This window comes from Marmota monax, unplaced genomic scaffold, assembly GCF_021218885.2.
Source record: "Marmota monax isolate L192 unplaced genomic scaffold, Marmota_monax_Labrador192_F-V1.1 WCK01_AAM20220418_F8-fsc01025, whole genome shotgun sequence".
NCBI classification, from domain to species: domain Eukaryota; kingdom Metazoa; phylum Chordata; class Mammalia; order Rodentia; family Sciuridae; genus Marmota; species Marmota monax.
In genome coordinates, this window is record NW_026694806.1 from 23018 (window position 1) to 42452 (window position 19435).

The window sequence follows — 19435 nt, forward strand, 5'->3', positions numbered from 1 at the left end:
ACACTTCGTGAGCCTGGCCTGCTGTGCACATGGACTTTGGCCTAACTCCAGCGCTGCCTGGGCAAGATGTAGCCCAGGAAAGGAATGAGAGAGAGTAGCAGAGCCCGGCCACCCAGGAGACCCTCTACTGCTGTCCCCTACTGTGTCCCCATTGTGGCTGGCAGGAGTGGGGAAGGGACCACTAGAAGTGTAACGGGAGGAGACAGTCCAGGCGGTGACCCCTGAATTGTGAAGACTGCCTTCTTGTGACAGAGATCTCCAGGTGGCCTCTCCACCGGTGGCTGCCCTTGGTGATTACCAGGGAACTCACGTAGGGGCCTCTAGGAGACACAAGGAGGCCACTGTTCTCTGAACTGGCCTGGTCTTCAGGTCTCCACAAAGCCGTTGAGGCAGAGCTGCTGTACTGTGTGGAGACTTTCTTGGTGACAGAGCACAGATGAACAGGCACAGACAATGACAGGAGAAAAGCTTCATCGTGAAAACTCTGCAACACCAAGTCTCACATAAAACAGCTCCACCCTGCACCCTGCTGTGTAGGCATGTGTGTACAAATTGATCATTGTAGGATAACGTTCTCCACTTTACATTGTCTTTAAGTAAAGGTCATATGCCTACATGATAACACAACTCAAACCATAAAGCAACAAATAAAAGGAAAGTCATTTGCCCCACACCATCTAACCCTTCTCTTCAAAATGTGAGCAGTCTTCCAGAAATCTCCTGTACAGACTCATAGAATTTTTTTTTTTTTGAACCAGGGATTGAACCCAGGGACATGTTACCACTGAGCCACATCCCCAGCCATTTTTAAAATATTGTATTTAGAGACAGGGTATTGCTGAGTTGCTTGGGCCTTGCTAAGTTGCTGAGGCTGGCTTTGAATGCACAATCCTCCTGCCTCAGCCTCCCAAGCCACTGGGATTACAGGCCTGCACCACTGTGCCTGGCTCAAAGAATGATTTTCAACAATTTCAATGAAATGCAATTCACCCCCTGCAGCTCATTATTTAAAGTGCACGATTCAATGGATTTTAGGAGTGATGCCACCATCACCACAGCCGATTCCTGATCATTTTCATCAGCCTCCCAAGGAGCCCTGCTCCCTGGTACCGCTACTTCCCCTCTCCACCCACTCGCCTCCCAGCCAGAGCCAAACATCAATCTACTCTCCATCTCCACATATTTGCTTCTTCTAGACATTTCATATACTCTCTCTTTTGAGGGTTCCACATTCACAAATTCAAACAATTTCAGATTAAATCTATTTTTAAAATATTTTAGAATATTTTGAAAATATTTTAAAAATAGTTCAGCCTAAACTGAGCATGTAGACTTTTTTCTTATTCCCTAAACAATAACAACTATTTTCATAGCATTTACATTGTCTTAGGTATTATAAGTAATCTAGAGATGATTGAAGTCTATGGGAGGAGGTGTGCACGTTATCTGCAAATAGCACAGCATTTTATATAAGGATTTCAACACTTGCAGACTCTGGTGTCTGGAGGGGATCCTGGAACAAATCTCCCGTGAACACAAGGGATGGCTATAAATGAAATCATCTTCTATGATGGATTTACACACATGTTAACAGAAACGGGGATCATACCTCGCTTACTCTTTCCCTTGATAGACTATTTTAATGATCTTATCAAGTGAGCACATACAGATCTATCTCATGGATTAAAATACCTACAGAGATACTCAGCTCCTACTGACAGATGATCAGATTGTCCGGGCCTCGTGGGCAATGCTGTCATTAAATGTGTCTTGCTGGATTCTTTCAGGTAAAAACATGAGAAATCCCTATAGTGAAACAGCTGATAAAATGGTATACAGAGTCAAAGCTGCAATGGTTATTCCACAATCACCCCACAGAAAGGTGCCACACAGTGTAGCAGAGACAGTGCATGCAGGGAAGGCCAAGAGTCTAGAAGGAAATGAAAGCATGTGAAAATAAATGTAGGTGAGGACTGGCAATGCGGTGTCTGCCTGCTATTCCCCTCTAGGGTTTGGGGTGATTGGCAGCACAGCTGACCTGCGGAACAGTGGAGAGGAGAATGGAGGAGGAGAGGGCTGCACGGGTGCGGGTAGGGCCTCTTCCCACTGGCCGTCAGGGACTCTTCACCTGTGGCAGCAGAGCCTGTGGCCAGTGAGCATCTTTGTGGACCTTCCCGATGAGGGTCTGGGTGCTTGTTTCCAACAACAAATGCACCATTTCAACACCAACTGAGTGTCCCCGCATCTATTCTGACACTGACTCCCTGGGGTTAGCAAGGATCCCACAGGTTAAGGGGTCAATTCCACAAGACTGTCCCTGATGCAGACTATGATGCACCCTTCTGCCCACAGGACAGCTCCTCTGGGGATTCCCATGAGTCCCCCTCAGAGATACTCAGCTCCTACTGACAGATGATCAGATTGTCCGGGCCTCGTGGGCAATGCTGTCATTAAATGTGTCTTGCTGGATTCTTTCAGGTAAAAACATGAGAAATCCCTATAGTGAAACAGCTGATAAAATGGTATACAGAGTCAAAGCTGCAATGGTTATTCCACAATCACCCCACAGAAAGGTGCCACACAGTGTAGCAGAGACAGTGCATGCAGGGAAGGCCAAGAGTCTAGAAGGAAATGAAAGCAGGTTCCATAACTTGCCAGGGTGACTAACAGAACTCAGGAACCTTTTTGCTTATTAGAATAATGGTGCGTTGTAATGTGTCTATTACAGAGGACACTGTTCCTCATCAGCCATCTCAGTGGAGAGCTGCAGAGGGAGGGGTGTGGAGCACCCCCACTGCCTCAGACCCCGTTGCTGCTCACCCACTTGGGAGCTCTCTGAACTCCACTGTGGGGGTTTTCATGGAGGAGGTCTCCCTACTTAGGCATGGTTGAACACGTGACTGGTGGTTGGTGACAACTGCCTCCACCCCTGCTCCCTCTCTGGAGATCCAGGGTTAGTGCTTAAACTCTTCCCAACTCTACTTTTTCTGGCCACCTCCATTCTAAAACTAATAGGGCCCAAGCCAGTCAGTCGTCTCATTAGATCAATGAGTGTCCCCAGGACTCAGAGCTTTGCCACAGGAATCTCAAAGGCCAAATATTTATTTCTTAATATACCCCAGAGTCCTGGTGTGTATCTTCCTTGAGGGGTCAGATGCAATCCCTACCTCTCCTGCACACACCCCCCGCACACTCCACATTCATACACACACCTCATGTAAACACACTCACTCCACCATATACAGCACACACACATCACACACATACACACACCATACATACCACACATACATAATATGCACATACACAGACACACACCACACATACCTTTCACACATGCACACACCATGTACTATACATGTACCACACACACTCACACTAAGAATGTGCATACACATACCACACACCTCACACACATCACATAAACTTGCAGACCATATACATACACACACCTCACATCACAGACACACACACACACCACACACACACATCACTTACACATCGCACACATATGCACACACAACACACATATCACATACACACTCATTATGTTTCTGAATGTTGGAAACATTCTTATAAATTGTGAAATTCAGAAAGGACAGTTCCTGGTGTCTTGATGGCTCCTAGCTCACTTCCAGCATGGAAGCAGCGTGGTGTGTATGGGGGGAGAGTAGGAGTATGATGATGGGGATGAGCTGTGTGGTCACTCAGCTCTGGGTGACACCTCTGTCACTGAGTGAACACTTCTCCTTGAAGGACTTTAGCAGTGAGTCAAAGACTTCCTTTGGATCCAGACAAGGTCACTGTACAAAAGGCGAAGCTTCATTCTGCAAATCCACACCAGGGTCAATATTTTAAAGCTATTGCATGTAGAGCAAGCCAGCAGAGGGGAAGCAGCTTTGGCTTGCTGTCACCTTGCAGACAGAGTGACCACAAGGCCTGAGTCACCCACATTACTTGGGACTCCTTTCCACCACCATAGCCCTACCTGTGAAAAGGTCTTTCCTTTTTCTGGGGCCACCATATCATAAGTTGGGGCTCCCCAAAGAAATAGAACCAAGAGGAGATGTACACACACACACACACACACACACACACACGGCACACACAGATCTATAGTGAGGGACTGGCTCACACAATTATGGAGGCTGACAAATCCAAAAATCCATAGAGCTGATGCCCCAGCTCAATTCTGAAGCCATCTACACTATTGTAGAAGCAGTCTGAAGACAGACTCTGACAAGGGACAGTGTTGGCCTTTTGTCTTCAAAAAAGATACATTCAGGCCTTCAACAGATTGGATAAGGGCCACCCACACTGAGGAGGGCCATCAGCTTTACTCAGTTTACAGATTCAGATGTTCATTTCATCCAAAATCACCTTCACAGACATGCTCAGAATAATGCTTGACTAAATATCTGGGCACCTCATGGCCCAGTCAAGTTGATACATAACATTAACCATCCCAACCACCAAATGGCTCTATGGAAAGTGGGAAAGCCTTTTATTCTCTTCCAATGAGCACTGAGTGATTACCCGGATTGCCTGCACACTTTCACCTACAGGTACTACACCACACCTACTGGCACACCCTGTCTGACTCAATTATTTCATCCAGGGTTGCAGAATGAGGATTTCCTAATTCCCCAGTTTCCCTTTTCATACCGATAAACCAGTATCCCTCCATTAAATTGCTTTTCTCACCAACCAGGGATGCAGAAGGGGAGACTTTCATTCAACTGAATTGTAGGGAGAAATATTCTCCCCAGAGAAGTGAGAGAAGCACCTCTCTAGGGTCTACAGGGGCACAGAGTGCCCAATTGTCAGGCACCAGTGTCTGGGTCTTAAAGTCCAGGAATAAGATGAGGACTTGATTATGAGAGGCCTGTGTGTGGGGAGAGCTTCTCCAAACTAGGCATCTTTGGGGAAAAGAAACGTAATTGAAAGAGGAGTTTTAGGGAGCCCTTAGTGAGATGCTATGGGCCAAATCCCTGTATCTTTCTTATGGAAATCTTTAGTGAAGAATCAAGAGTCCCGTTTTATCCTCAGGACTGCTGGAATCCATCCCAAGACTGGTTTTGGAGGCCTCAGCAAAACTCATGAATGCCCACCATGATTTTCTCTGTGAATGAAGACATGGTTGCTGGTCAAAATTCAGTCAGCACCCCAGAAGTGAATTTTACACAGTGGGAAGTAACTCAATACACTTGTTAATGAACTGATGGACCGTTTTTGTGAGCTGTAGATTCAGTGGCCAGGCTGCTCTATTGTTACCAGATATGGCAAAGGCCCATGAAACACATTCCCTCCTCTCCTTTTCTTGACTTCATGCTGTAGGAGTCAAACAAATGGAAACACATTTGGTCCCACTTGCAGTTGGAGTCAGAAATCGTTTTTTTCAGTACTCTGAAAGCAAATTGGTGAGCAAATTTGGTAGGCTAGGCAAATTAGACGGTGTGAAACACTGAGCTGGTCTCCCAGCTCAGGGGCCCACTTTACCAGTGAGTCCTAGGGTAAGCAGAGCCCTGCAGCCTTGCCTGGGCAGGGTTCATGTCCTTGAGGGCTTGCATTTCTCACCAGGCAACAGAAGGAGGAGAGGTGCTGCCCAACTTCTACTCTGTTGCCCTAACATGCCAAATGCACCCCTAAGAATCATATGCTCCCTGTTCCAAGGGAAGGATGCATCAGACTCAGCCTCAGGAGGTAAGAGGACAAACGTGAAAAGGTCCCCGGAGCGCTTTACTCCAAGACCCTAAACTCTCTCTAGGGGCTCAACTCTGTCTGCCCAGGAATTTACAGTCTTGATTTGAATAACAGCTCTTTAGTTCCTCCTGCCTTTGTGTCTCCCCCTCTCCCTCCTCCCCAAAGCTTCTAGGATGGTTTCCCTATTCAGGCCATTGAAGTCTCTGTTCTTTGCTTTTAATGGACAATTTGGCCATTCCCTGCTGGGGTTCTTTCTGTTTAAAGACTTCCCAGGGATGACCTCAGTTCCCCACCCTCAAGGAGAAGATCCTGGCGCGCAGTTGGGGGTACAGCATGGCTGCTTTGGGGGGAGATGGGGGCTTCAGCTGTCATCCTCCTGCTGCCGGTCTATTTGCTGGACCAAGGGTGGACCAAGGGTGGGCGCGGCGCGGAAACCGCGTTTGCCAGAGGAGCCGGGTTCTGGAAGTCAGAGGGGTAGGAGGGAGGGCGGAGACCCCCCAAGCGCTGGAGGAGAGGAGGGCAGAGAAGGAGGGGAGGAAGGCAAGGAAGGAAGAAGTCCAAAAGAAAATCCTGCCGGTCGCCAGAGGCTCACCTGCAAGTTCAAGCCTGCGGACAGTCAATTTCAGAGGGAAATGGTGACCATCAGGACAATAATAACCACATTACTAATAATAGCAATAACGATATTTATAATAGAAATAATCTGCAGCAGCATCAGTCCGAACCCTCGCTCTCAGCTCTCCCTGGACAGGGGCCGGTCCCAGCGCGCAGATCCACTTCGATAATCTGTCCCCGCTGGGTCCCGGGCGCCTGTGGGACTCGCGGGAGGGACGCAAGGTGTGGGGACCGGTCTGGGCCCAGGACCTGGGGGTCCGCGGCGCCCGCAGAGGACTGAGGAATGGGGCAGGAGGGCGTCCAGACTGGGTGACGGCCCCTGCTCAGGTACAGGGGGCCCGATTGCGGGGGCTGGCGCCCGTTGGAGGCCGGGCGGGCAGGAGGGCCGGCTGGGGACACGGGCTGGGGGCTGGAGGAGGGCTCTGCGGGGCCCCGCCCCGGCGGGCCGCTGGAAAAGTTTGTGCTCGGACTCGCTGGAGCAGAGACTGAGCCAGCCGGATCCAGGGACGGGCGACAGCGACCCGGCCCTGAGCGAGTTTGCAGGACGAGCTCAAGGAAACGCTGGGGCAGGAGCGACCTCCCGACCCCCTAGACCCCGGTATCTGAGCGGAGGAGGGGGCGCCTGGGTCTCCGCCGCACCCACTCGCCAGGATGCCGGTGGGCCAGTGTCCCTTCCAGACGGAGGTGAGCGGCCGGTACTGGTCCTGGGGACTCGTGGACGCGGACCTGGGTGGGGTGGCCTGGGGGGATCCATTGGGCCCACTTTTCGGACAAAGTCCCAGCCGGTCCTGGGTGGCGCGGTGACCTGGACGCTGAGTTCACTCACCGCCAGAGCGCTCCACATCAGCATCCCGCTTCCCGGGCCATCCACCCAAGGGACGGAGCCAGGAAGGGGCAGAGAGGGCGATTCCTTTTGAACTACCCTTGGACGGGTTTAAAAAAAGCTGATCTGGTGTGTTTGGAGGGGCGGGGGTGGGATAAACTGAGTGAAACTGAAGTGGCTTGAAGTTCCTTTGTTATTTTCCTTGGACAATTAAAAATGTTCGGTGCCCTCCTCAAAGGAAGACCCTGAGGACCATGAGGGTGAAGGAGGGTTGGGTATCTTCGCCTGGAAAAAATCATTATTTTAGGTTACCATTAGTTGGTTACAACATTCCAGTTTTCTTAACATATCTCTGACAAGTCATTTAAGGCTATCAAGATGGGAGCTGGAAGTCCAAGTCCCCTCAACACAGTACCCAAGTTCTCAGCAGGAGATGGGCACTGTGAGTTTCATAACTGAGGTGCAGCCTAGGAAGAGACCAGTATCACAATGGTCTCTGTCTCAATCTATCTTTCTGGTTGCCTCTGTCTCTCTTTCTGGCTTTGGACACTCCCAATGGCATGTTTCCTTGTGGTGTTTTTATATTTAGATGTAAGAGAGGGACTTCTTGTTGGATTTTTAAAGGGACACACTTTGATTTGAACATTGCAGAAAAGAAAAGGCAGCAGCACGAACAGAGGATTCTTCTATCCTGTATTTGTGTCCCTGGCCAGAACTCGGAGACTTCCAGAATTAGGTTGCTTTCTAAAATCTGAACAGTAAAATTATCCGATGTTTTATATAATCACATGGGTGTGATTTATTTTTTTCAATATTCTTTTATTCTTTTCTTCATAGATGCAAATCTTGCAGGCAGGTTTAAGGAAACTATAATTCCTAGAAAGTATAGGGGAGGCTGTTGTTCTGCTCCTCAATGACCAGGGCTGGTTTTATATGAGTGGTAGGTGGGGGTGGGGGGGGATGTATGTATGCACATGCTCTGTTTGAGTCGTGGAAGTGTCCAGATTTTAATTGATACAGAGCTCAATGTTCAGAGGAATTATTGTGTTGCCATAGAAGAACTGCACATTGGGTGTTTTAAATCAACAAACCAACAAATGTTCACATTGGCCCTACTAAAGTCATTCCTGTTTTCTGACACCAGAGATCTATCTACCCTTCAAAGCCAGCCCTTTAGGGCCACCGCCTAAGACACAAGAGAGAATGGAGTCACAACCAGTTTGGAACTTTGAAAAGGCCATTTTCCTTATAACAGTTGTGAATTTTTTAAGTTCAGGACAGTCCTAATTTTCTACCATATTTGGATGCTAGAAAATCTCATTTCCTGTAGGAGAAGCTTTACGTATAGTCTTAATGACCTGATTCCTCAAAATTCAGAGACTGATTTCCCTCTTTCTGGAAATCATGATGCTGAATTATTTCCGTGGTATCTCTTCCATCTTCCTCAATATCTACAGTATATTTATATGCTCAATAATGAGAATTTGAGCACATCCCAATCTGGAAGAATTGGGGGTTTCCCTATTGTACAACACTTTTTTTTTCTGCCAAAGCCTGGAGATAACCTCTCAGCAAACTGTTCACAGAACTAGCTGGAACTGTGGTGGGTTAGGTTACCCATGCCCCTCTAGTCTTCACATCTGGCTTTATAAGTCCTCTTTTATCACGTTTGGAACCATTTATATTATTCCTGTGTTGTGCATTTTCTGTTCAATTAAATACCTTAAGAGATTTTCCAGAAGACTTTGGGAGATAATGTTTTGAGAAAAAATAGTTTCAGTTAATAATTCATTTCAACTGTTGCTTTTATCACAGCTTCTGGGCATAAAGTCTCCTGTTTTCTGGTTTGTTTGTTTGTTTGTTTTTGCATTCTATTTTTGAGGAATGGAAGCTGCTTCAACTCAACAAGGCAATAGGCCTGTTAGGTGAAAATATTTTGGGGTCTAGAGTGTGACATCCAGTGGGTGGGTTTTGTCCTGTCAGCAAGCATGCTGCTGGTATGGTCAAGCGCAGTGTCCTAGAGTCAGGTCCTCAGCCAGCTTTTTGGTCTTGCACATTCTTCTCCATTTTCCTGGCTTCAGAATTTTCTAAATATTTCAGTAAAGTCCCCAGAGTGTCATTCCAATATTTTGCCAACACAGTAGCTGGGCAATTCTGCTATAAAGCATACTGGGAAAATTCTTATCATCTCCTAGTAAAAGGACATGTGGCAAGGTGACAGCCTTCCAAAGAGCTTACCCCTGATGGCGTGCATGGGAACCAGATGACAAGGACATCCAGCCCAGCCAGACTCTATGACCTAGGGCAAATGGCCCCTCCCCCACCTTTTGTTTCCTATTGTGCACACTCAAGACAGCAAATGGTACTGTGGGTCTAGCCTTGGCACAGAATGGAACACAGGTGGACTTCTTGGGCAGGACACCTCTTGTGTGAATTGGACTTTGGCTTCTTCAGCAAGCCTGTTTCCACACATCTGCATTCATTTTGTGGAAATCTTAGTAGTGATCCAATCCCGTGCTCTTGAGAACAGGAGCAGAAACCATTTGAAAAGATTGATTAGAAAGCAAAAGGGAGCAGATTCAATTGCCTCCCCTGGACCAGTCTGGAAGCCTAGGAGGATGTTCACAGGGTGCCTGTGTGGGGCCAGTACCCGAGGTTCCTTGGACACAGTCCCCCTGTCCAGGGTTCCATGGACTCTGCCCAGATTCGTAATAGCACCCAGCCTGGTGTGCTGAAGATCGGACTAAAGAGAATCCACCAGAAGCAGGAATCTCCACCAGGAAAGTGAATTCAACTCCATGCTTTGAAGAAGAAAAGTGGGAAAAGATGCCAAACCTTTACCTGGTGTGTCTAGCGGTTGGTATCTCCCAGGGAGCTTCATTAGAGGGCCTAGATCAAAGCGCCAGGCGCGTGAGACTGTGTGTAAAGCTTGTATTTTTCCATGAACGATCTGGAGGCCGCGTGAGGTCACCCAAGAAAACCAGAGCAAGGGAAAAGACTCATTAGCAAAGGAATTTCGCTGGAGCCGTGAAAGGCCAGCTCATTATTTCCTTTCTGAATTCTTTAAAATGAAAAGAAAAAGGGAAATTCTTGCTTTTCAAGAAATGTTGCTCGTTGGGAAATCTTGGGTGCTTCAATTCAGTTTGGGGGACAAAGTGGTGGACTTTCCCAGGAGAATATTCCTTTTAAAAACATAGCATCTTGCATGTGACCAGGGAAATGTCTTCCTATCTCATTGTGCCTTCCTTTTATGTGTGTGGGGTGGGGGGGGGGGCGTGCTAGACTTTGTAGAAATATTAGCCTTCTTTTTTCCTTTCCCTTCTTTTTATAGTTTGTTTATTTTTCAAACTGACATGTGGAGAAAGTGAATGGCTAGAGTAGAAAGCACATCTGGAATCCATCTGGCCCCCTCTCCCAGGCTCACCTCCCCCCAGGGGATGCTCCTTTGGGAGTGGGGGGAGGTAGCCATGGCTAACATTGGTAGGGTCTAACTTGGGGTCATCCGCCATGGAATCATCTTCTAGAAGGTGTCTTATTTCTTCTGGGCAAAAGAGTGAACATGTTGGTGTTTAAATTGCCTTGAGGGAAGCCGGTGGTCCCAGGTCCATGAGGCCAAAGGAAAGCTGTTAGGAAACAGAGTCCTAAGAGAAGTTCAGGGGTGAGCAGAGGCTCTCCTTACATATGCAGTGACTGAAAATGTGGATAGGGACAGGCGGGGAGGAGAGCAGACACAGACAATGAAATACCTAAGTCCCTGGCAGAGCCAGGGAGGGAGCAGGAGTGAGGGGCTGCCAGGGTGGTCAGGGAGGGTTGGTTGGGGCAGGACTCAGAACAGAGTGTTCTGTGCTGGTGAACTTCAGGCAGGACTCTGCCAAGGACTGTGGTTGGCTGGAGACCCTGCGGCTCGTCTGTACTTCTGCAATGTGCCACCACTTTCTGATTCTGCACAGAACTCGTCTGCCCCATAGTTTCATTTCTCAGCACTAGGCTGTCTTTTTAAGTGTTTGGGTGGAAATTAAACAGCAACCAACATGTCACTGCCAGCTCTGGACAATTAGCCTCTAAATTAAAACATGAGACTTCATTCTGTGTCGGTTTTGCCCTGGAGATGAAGGCCAACCTGGCTTCCCATCCTGGTTCTATTTTGCAGGATGGGGGTGGGGACAAGCTGCTGTCAGTGCTAACATCCAGGAAGCCCAGCACCCCTGAGTCATGGCAGAAGTTCATCTTAGACACCAGCGTGCCCCTCAGAAAGCAAGGGTAGCCCACAGAAGCACAGGCGTGTGTTCACCCAGAGAACACCCTCTCTCAGGCCTGATGACAAACAGCATGTGGGCCATAGAGAAATCACAAACTTGATTGAGTAGAGGGTGACATGTCTGTCCACGTGATGGATGAGAGCAGTCAGGAGTGGCCGCATCCCCCAGCATGATTCCCATGAGAATCCTGGTGAGAGAAATGTGTCACACACCTTCATGTCCTATGGGGATCATTTATGTGAGGGGCAGAAACAGGTGAAACTCACCACAGGATGACAAGCCCAAGACTGTGGTCACATTGGAGGCTAGTGACCAGGAGGGGCACTAGGTAGCCTGAGGGGCTGGGTCTCACCTGGGGCTGTTCTGGGTGCTGATGTCATGGTATTTAGATTGTGTCTGTGTGTGGGGGGGGGAGGCAGACTGACTACCCAGCACTCCAATAGTGGGAGTACTGAGCAGAGCTTGCTGAGGACAGAGCTGTCGTCTGACAAACTTGAGGTTTGTGGCTAGCACCCTTTAAGAGTAATGGGAAGAACTTGCTCATGATATGCTTTTGACCATTTGCAACAATGTTTAGGCAGAGCCAAAATCAATATGGCCTTTTGGCTTTTAGCCCAGCACTTAACTCTCAGGATGGGGCTAGCTTTGTAATGCTGATAATCCAGAGAAAATAAGCTTTTTAGATTCCATAGAGAGACTGATATCTTCCAGTTATGCAAATGCAGAGAATCGTATTTCACAAAAGACATCCTGCAAAAATATACTCTGTGAGTGATGAATGTTTAATTAAGGGAAATGATAAATCTAGCATTGATGGGAAAGCGTGTTCACCCTCAAGAGTCATGGTCTTCTTGATGGGTCTCTGTCACATCTTCTACTAGTTTTACTGTGGTCATTGGATGGCTGGTTGCTCGTCTTTATTATTTTCTTGTTTTTCTGCTGTTCTGTGCAGTCTTACTCAGGGGAAGGGAGAGGAAAAAATGTGAGCTTGCATAGCGTTGTCTATTGTTCTATCTCCAGATTTGGCCATTTTAAAGGAACTCATTTCCCTCCCCCCCCCCACCACTTCAAGGCAAAATCCAAAGTGTGCAACACTTTCAAGGGAGCATTGAGGTGTATAAAATGAGGTGTGGGGTTAATGTGGAGGAAACCGCAACACAGGAGACAAGAGGAGTTAGCTCAAAAACAGTCTGAATTATCAAGACCTACCCGCATTACCTGCACTGAGTCCCCAGGCACCAGCATGAGAACCAGAGTTTGTCTCAGTGTGTCATTTTCTGGGGCAGAAAATCCTGGTGGTGGTGCGGATTGCCCAGGGACATTTTGAGATAAACCTGGATGCGGAGGTGTCTTGGACAGCACAACTGGTAGCCTGGAGGGGAGGTGGGTGGGACATGGCAAGGTCCCTAGGATCCATTCAGCAGCAGCGTGGGGATGGCTTGGGCCCAGCATCCACAGGACACAGTGCCAGGGCCCGTTCCCCTCACCATGCAGAGTGGGGAGTGTATCCTCCAGTAACCCTCCAGTCACTCTCTCAGGTAAAGAAACAACTAGACAAGCAGACATAAAGGGCACAAGCCTCTGCTGAGCACCTGATCATGTACAAGATGTTGGGAAAGACACGGGGATATAAGGTCATCCAGGCAAAGTGTCCGTGTGTTCATGGGTTTGAACTGCTCAGAAAATTTCAGCTGCTTTTTATCATCTCTGCTCTTCAAAAGATTGCTGGCAATTTTTAAAAAGTGATATGCAGCCTCGGGTCAAGTTCACCAGGGTCAGAAAACGCTACAGAGCAGGTAGAATGTGACTTGGGGCTTGAAGGACAGACAAGATTTGAATAAAAATCAGGGTGGGGGGCTATGGGAAAGCTGCCCATGGAGTGGCTCTGTCTGCCTCCAGGAGAATCCCCAAGGTCCTGGCTGGCTAGGGAGCAGGGCTGGATGAGACAGCCCTGGGGGTTGGTTAATGAGAGACATGGAGAGACCTGGGTAGGTGACCCCTCCTGTCCTTCATCGTCAGCCCAACTCCAGAGCTGGGCTGCTTTCCTTTCTGAAGTCAGAAGAGGGCTTTGGCCAACATATAAAGGCTTCTGCCAGCATGTGGCATTCAAGCTGACCTTGACCCAAGCCCTCTGTGATCCCAGACAGAGCTCATGGAGGGAGGGGCCCAGCAGTTCCAGGCAGAGCACCAATGTCAGCTCAGACAGCCTGCGGCTTCTAGAACAACCAACCCCTTCAGGCTTCAATACACTGGAGGAAACCTCTGTGAAGAGGTCATGAACCCTCTCTGCCCATCTGGGAAAATCTGACTTCCACCGTAATGTAGGGAGGCGAGGGCTTGGACAGATTGTGTGCCTGGAGGGTCACTAGGGTGTGGAAACATTTTAAAGCTACCTTGGTTTCTCAGCCCCACAAGGTAGCCTCAGTGCAAGCTCCTGCACCCTTCAAGGGACTGAGGCCCTCACAGGGCTTGGATTCATACACAGGAAGGAACTTATGGTGAGTGAGACCTTCACATTACACTGGACCCAAAAATGCAGAGCCCCATATTGTTGCCGAGAGATCCAAGCTTCTCTGAACCAGATGTAAGGCTGCAGCTTCAACACCAGGAGAGTAAAGCATCTTCACTGATACGCATAATGGGCCATTTTCAATCAACCTCATTTGGTCTTCATTAGATATTTAAATATTCAAATAATTCGAATTAAAAATAAGTGAGTCTAGAAAGATGTCACGTGACCTCACATGTATGCAAAAGCTAAAATGCTGATTTCATAGAAGCCCAGAGTAGAACAGTGATTACTACAGGCTGGGAAAGGGAGAGGGCAGGAGGAGGTTGGATCATGCACACAAAGTTATAGTTGGATACAGAAATAAGTTCCAGGGTTCTACAGCACAGTAAGTGTCTACAGCTTACAACTATTCAATACATATTTTATAAAGAACTAAAAGAGAGGAATTCAAAACTCCCCAACACAGAAAAATGACAAATGTTTGAAGAGAAGGAAATGCCAGTTACCCTGATTAGATCATGACATGTTGTCTATGTGGGGGATCAAATAATCACACTGTACCCCATACAAATGTACAACTATTATGAGCCAATTACAACCTAAAAAATAATAATAATTCTACTGAAAGCAATTTCTGCTTTGATAGTTGGGTCTGCATCATGGTCACTACACAGGATGCCAATCAAGATGACCACTGGTCAGGATTCAGTGGAGGAAGTATTAAAATTCAGAACCCCTCAAGGGCCCGTGCCTGGATTTGTTGCCTGGGTGACCCCACAGTGCTCTCAGATATGCGGTTTCTTCTGGCTCACAAGCATTGATTTAGTTTTGCTTAACATTCAGGCCTCTGATTTTTTTTTTCCCCTTGAGGTGCTGGGGATGGAACAGAGGGCCTCGAACATGCTCTGTGCACCCCCTAGCACTGAGCTACACCCCCAGCCCAGGCCTCTGCATGTTGAACACCTCAAAGCCTGCATGGCTCCTCTTGCTGGTCCTTCTTCCCTAACCTCAGCACCAGCCCAGGTTGGCAGGTTTGTGCTCCTGCCTCACCAAGCTTTGAACTCAGGTGCACAGCGGCTGCCCGGTCCACACCCTGCCTTCAGCTGTTCTTCCTGTGGTGACTGCATGGTGGTAAGGCCTCAGGACTCTCTGCCAGGCACACCCAATCCCCTCCAGACCCCAGGGCAAGCTTTCCAAGGAAACATCAGTGCTTCCCACGATGTCACTCCAAATCTCATCTGAGAGGTCTTGAAAACTGAGCAGGCATCGTTCTGGATTCCATCCTGTGGTCCCTTTTGTGTGTGTGTGTGTGTATGTGTGTGTGTGGATTTGGTTGGTTGTTTTTTGTTGTTGTTTTTGTGTTTTAGGGTTTTGTTGTTTTGTTTTGTTCTGAGAAAATCTTGAATCCCTCCGAGTAACTGGGGGAGATGGTTTCCCAGCTCCCACGTGGTAGAGAAAGATTGACAGGGTAGCATCTCCTGGTGCTTGGAAGTTTTCAAGTAGAACCTTTATCTGGGCTGGCAGGGTCACATGACTGCATTTCACACCTTGGTAACTCCAGACCCCAAAGCGCTTTCCCTCAATCACTTAGAAACTGGGCCTGTGTTTACAAACCCTCTGCAGCCCTGACCAGGCCACCTGTCCAAATGCTTCAGCATTTTCCTCACGGAGGTTCCTTAGGTGGTGATCCAGCCCTTCATCCGGGCTCTCTCCTTTCATCTTGTTGCAGGAGGCGGTGTGCGACATTCTTCCTGGACTCCTGCCTGCACCCATTCCTGAAGCCGCGGCCAGCCTCAGTCCTGCTGGGCTCTTGAAATGAACGTTCCCTGAGCGCCCCTGGTGGATTGTGGAGGTGACCGTCTGTCGATGCCCAGCGATGGCAACCGTGCTCCCTCCGGGTCCCCAGCCGGCCTCGGGGAATGAGACTCTGCAGGTACATTACAACTATGTGGGGAAGCTGGAGGGCAGGCTGAAGGACCCCTCCAAGGGTGGCAGCACGCTCACCACCATCCTCTTCTTGGTCATCTGCAGCTTCATCGTCTTGGAGAACCTGATGGTTTTGATTGCTATCTGGAAAAACAATAAATTTCACAACCGCATGTACTTTTTCATCGGCAACCTGGCTCTGTGCGACCTGCTGGCTGGCATAGCCTACGAGGTCAACATTCTGATGTCTGGCAAGAAGACGTTCAGCCTGTCCCTGACGGTCTGGTTCATCAGGGAGGGCAGTATGTTTGTGGCCCTCGGGGCGTCCACCTGCAGTTTGCTGGCCATTGCCATAGAGCGGCACTTGACCATGATCAAGATGTGGCCCTAGGATGCCAACAAGAAGCACCGGGTCTTCCTTCTGATTGGGATGTGCTGGCTCATTGCCTTTTCGCTGGGAGCCTTGCCCATCCTGGGCTGGAACTGCCTGAAGAACCTCCCTGACTGCTCCACCATCCTTCCCCTCTACTCCAAGAAGTACATCGCCTTCTGCATCAGCATCTTCATCGCCATCCTGGTGACCATCGTCATCCTGTACACATGCATCTACTTCCTGGTCAAGTCCAGCAGCCGCAAGGTGGCCAATCACAACAACTCGGAGCGGTCCATGGCCCTGCTGCGAACAGTGGTGATCGTGGTGAGTGTGTTCATCGCCTGCTGGTCGCCCCTCTTCATCCTCTTCCTCATAGATGTGGCCTTCAAGGCCAAGGAGTGCTCCATCCTGTTCAAGGACCAGTGGTTCATCATGCTGGTGGTCCTCAACTCCGCCATGAACCCCGTCATCTACACGCTGGCCAGCAAGGAGGTGCGGCGCGCCTTTTTCCGTCTGGTCTGCAACTGCCTGGTCAGGGGCAAGGGGGCCCGCGTCTCGCCCATGCAGCCGGCTCTGGACCCAAGCAGAAGCAAATCCAGCACCAGCAACAATAGCAGCCACTCCCCAAAGATCAAGGATGACCTGCCCCACCCAGCCACCACATCCTGCATCATTGACAGAAACAGAGCACTTCAGAACGGGATCCTCTGCAAGTGACATCTCCACGCACCCAGCTCTGCAGCCAAGCTCTTATTTATTGCATGTGTCGCTTCCATGGGGACCCTTAAAGAGCTGAGACTCAGGACATCTACTTGATGTTGCCTGACAACCTGCCCAGGAGCCGACTCCTGAGAAGGGGACCCAAGGAATCACCAAACCATTTCAAAAGACAGCGTGCTTTGTCTGTTTCGGGCACCAAACTACGAAGCTGCTGATGTCATCCACGGCCTTCTACTGAACTCTGGATGCCGCATGCCATTGTTCACGAAGAGGGCAGGTCGGGGCTACGCGATGCACTGGGTGTTTCTCAGCGTGCCTCTGGATGACGTTTTCGTAACTCCACAGTACACTGAATGGGTGCTTGTATATCTGTCCCTTTCTGTGTTGCATGGAATTCATGTTCCAGGTGTTTGCCACGTGGTGCTGACATAAAGTCTCAGTACCCCCAGCAGTTAGGAAACCAGTCGTGCAAATGTGCTCTGACTGCAGCACCAGGTACAAGGACATGGGTGTGAATTAGGTGGGCCTCTTTAGATTGCTGTGAAGTCTCATGGTAAGAAAAATGTTAAGGCCTAAATTCCCCAAATAAGGCTTGTCCAAGGCCAGCCCCAAATGTGTGGGTCTGACCCTAACTAGCCCTGTGTCCCTCTGGAGAACTTTAAGCACATCCAAAAGTGAGAGAACACTTAATTTGGGGGGAGGTGGACTTGTGCAAATCACAGCCAGGATCTCCCAAGAGCCCGTGCGCCCCAACTAACCAAAGAAACAGCTCATGAGGGAGGGGCAGGGTTTTCCCTCCATCCCGGTTGGCCTCACCAAGTCACGGGGGGGCGGTGGTCTGCTTCATGTAATGGGGGGGTTTCCATTGGAAGGAGAGTGTTAGAAGACAGAACTCTGGTTCTAGGTCAAGTTTGGATTCTGCACTGGAAAAGTACAGAGTCAGTCATCTCCCGGGACTGTCACCTATGTCAGCAAAATCACAGCTTCCTGAAAGCACACACTGATCCCGACAATTAGAGCAGCTTAATTGTCAGGTTAGAAAATGTAATCTGACAACTTATTCAGGCTTCAGAGAGATGCATTATAATACCTACATGATACTGTAATTTTATTTTTCAACACCAGTTGAACCTATATCACTGTGTTTACCTTTTAAAAGAAGCATCCTTGTTTGTGTTCTTCCCCAAGGATCTTACATACAGTATACAAAGAAGGAAAATGAGTTCGTGTGTAGGGCTGGCACAGATACACACTCTCTGTGCTCTTTGTAAACAAAAATCAAAAGCCACCTTCAGAAGGCTTCTCGCTTGGAGTAACTTCACATCAGTGCCCCCTACTGTTTTTTTTTTCTTTTTTAGGGTTAGTAAGAATTTTGCCTTATTAATACCTAAAAGAGCAATCTCAACTCATGAATGACTCTTTGTTAGAGAAATTCCTTCCTGGCAAGTTGCTCTTATCAAGGAAGCTTTCTGTGGGTCCTGGGTAACCTGTAAATACTGACCAAAGACCTTCCTCGTTTTTTGTTCCTGTTGAGATATTGGTAAGGAAATGTTCCACAAGGCCTGTACTGTTGCCGACTCTACATCACTGAAAAATAGCTTATTTGGTTATCAAATAGCATGAGAAAAGCCAGGGCATTTCTAGGAAAGATTTATTGAAGGTTCTGGATTAAGAACAAGAACAATAGAAATGTATAAGGGAGACAAAATGCATTTTCACATAGGAAATGAAATTATTTGATCTGTCATAATGTGGAGTTGCTTTGGGGGCCTTGGGTCTCTCTGTCAGTATGCTGTGTCTTATGGTCACACTTTGGTCCATAACCGTGACTTCTCTAGTATCTGCGCAGGTCAGCTTTCATTCATCGACCCTCTTCGGGGGTCACATCTGTCACTCCCTCCAAGAGGCACTATACAGGCTTCTTGGAGATGATGTAAAACTGTTAAGCCATCTGAATTTAAAAATACACTAAGAAAGTAATTATGCTCATTTGATATATGCAAAAAAACCAACCACCTTCAATATCCATATGCACATTCCTAACAAGCTAACCAACTTCCTCACTAGAAGTTGAGTGTGTCAAAGTCGTAGCCCTGAAGTTTGGAAATAGGGTGATCTTATATGCCACAGAGAACCTGTGTTAGATCTCCTTGCAGTTAGTAACCTTTACTATTTCCAATGTATGTTTGTTTAAATAAATAAATAAATAAAACCAAAAGGCCGCACGTAAACCAGTTTTGGGGAGTCCGTGTGGCGGGATTGTTTTCTTGTTTTCACCGGGGCCACCCCTCGGGGTGTTCGGGGAGTGGGCTGCTGCTCATTGGTACTTGTGCTTCTCAGCAACTTGGGGATAAACAACACTTAGAACCCCAGATCACCTCTTCCCCCTAGACTTGCCCATTCTCGTTCTTCACTGAAGCATTGGTGGACCGGATGCTGTGTGCACCAATTCTGGCAGATTCTTCTGTGTTGAGGAAGCGACACAGGGGGCTCTTTGGATGGGA

At 48.4% G+C, this 19435-nt stretch overlaps 1 protein-coding gene across 1 annotated transcript; it reads left to right on the forward strand.

Moving 5' to 3' along the window:
* The first annotated feature begins 6749 nt into the window (after positions 1 to 6749).
* Positions 6750 to 19162, forward strand: S1pr3 (sphingosine-1-phosphate receptor 3). Its single transcript, XM_058573096.1, is given in 2 exon segments — positions 6750 to 7002; positions 15642 to 19162. A coding segment is annotated over 1 exon segment (1140 nt). The 5' UTR covers positions 6750 to 7002; positions 15642 to 15788; the 3' UTR covers positions 16929 to 19162.
* The last annotated feature ends 273 nt before the right edge of the window (positions 19163 to 19435 follow it).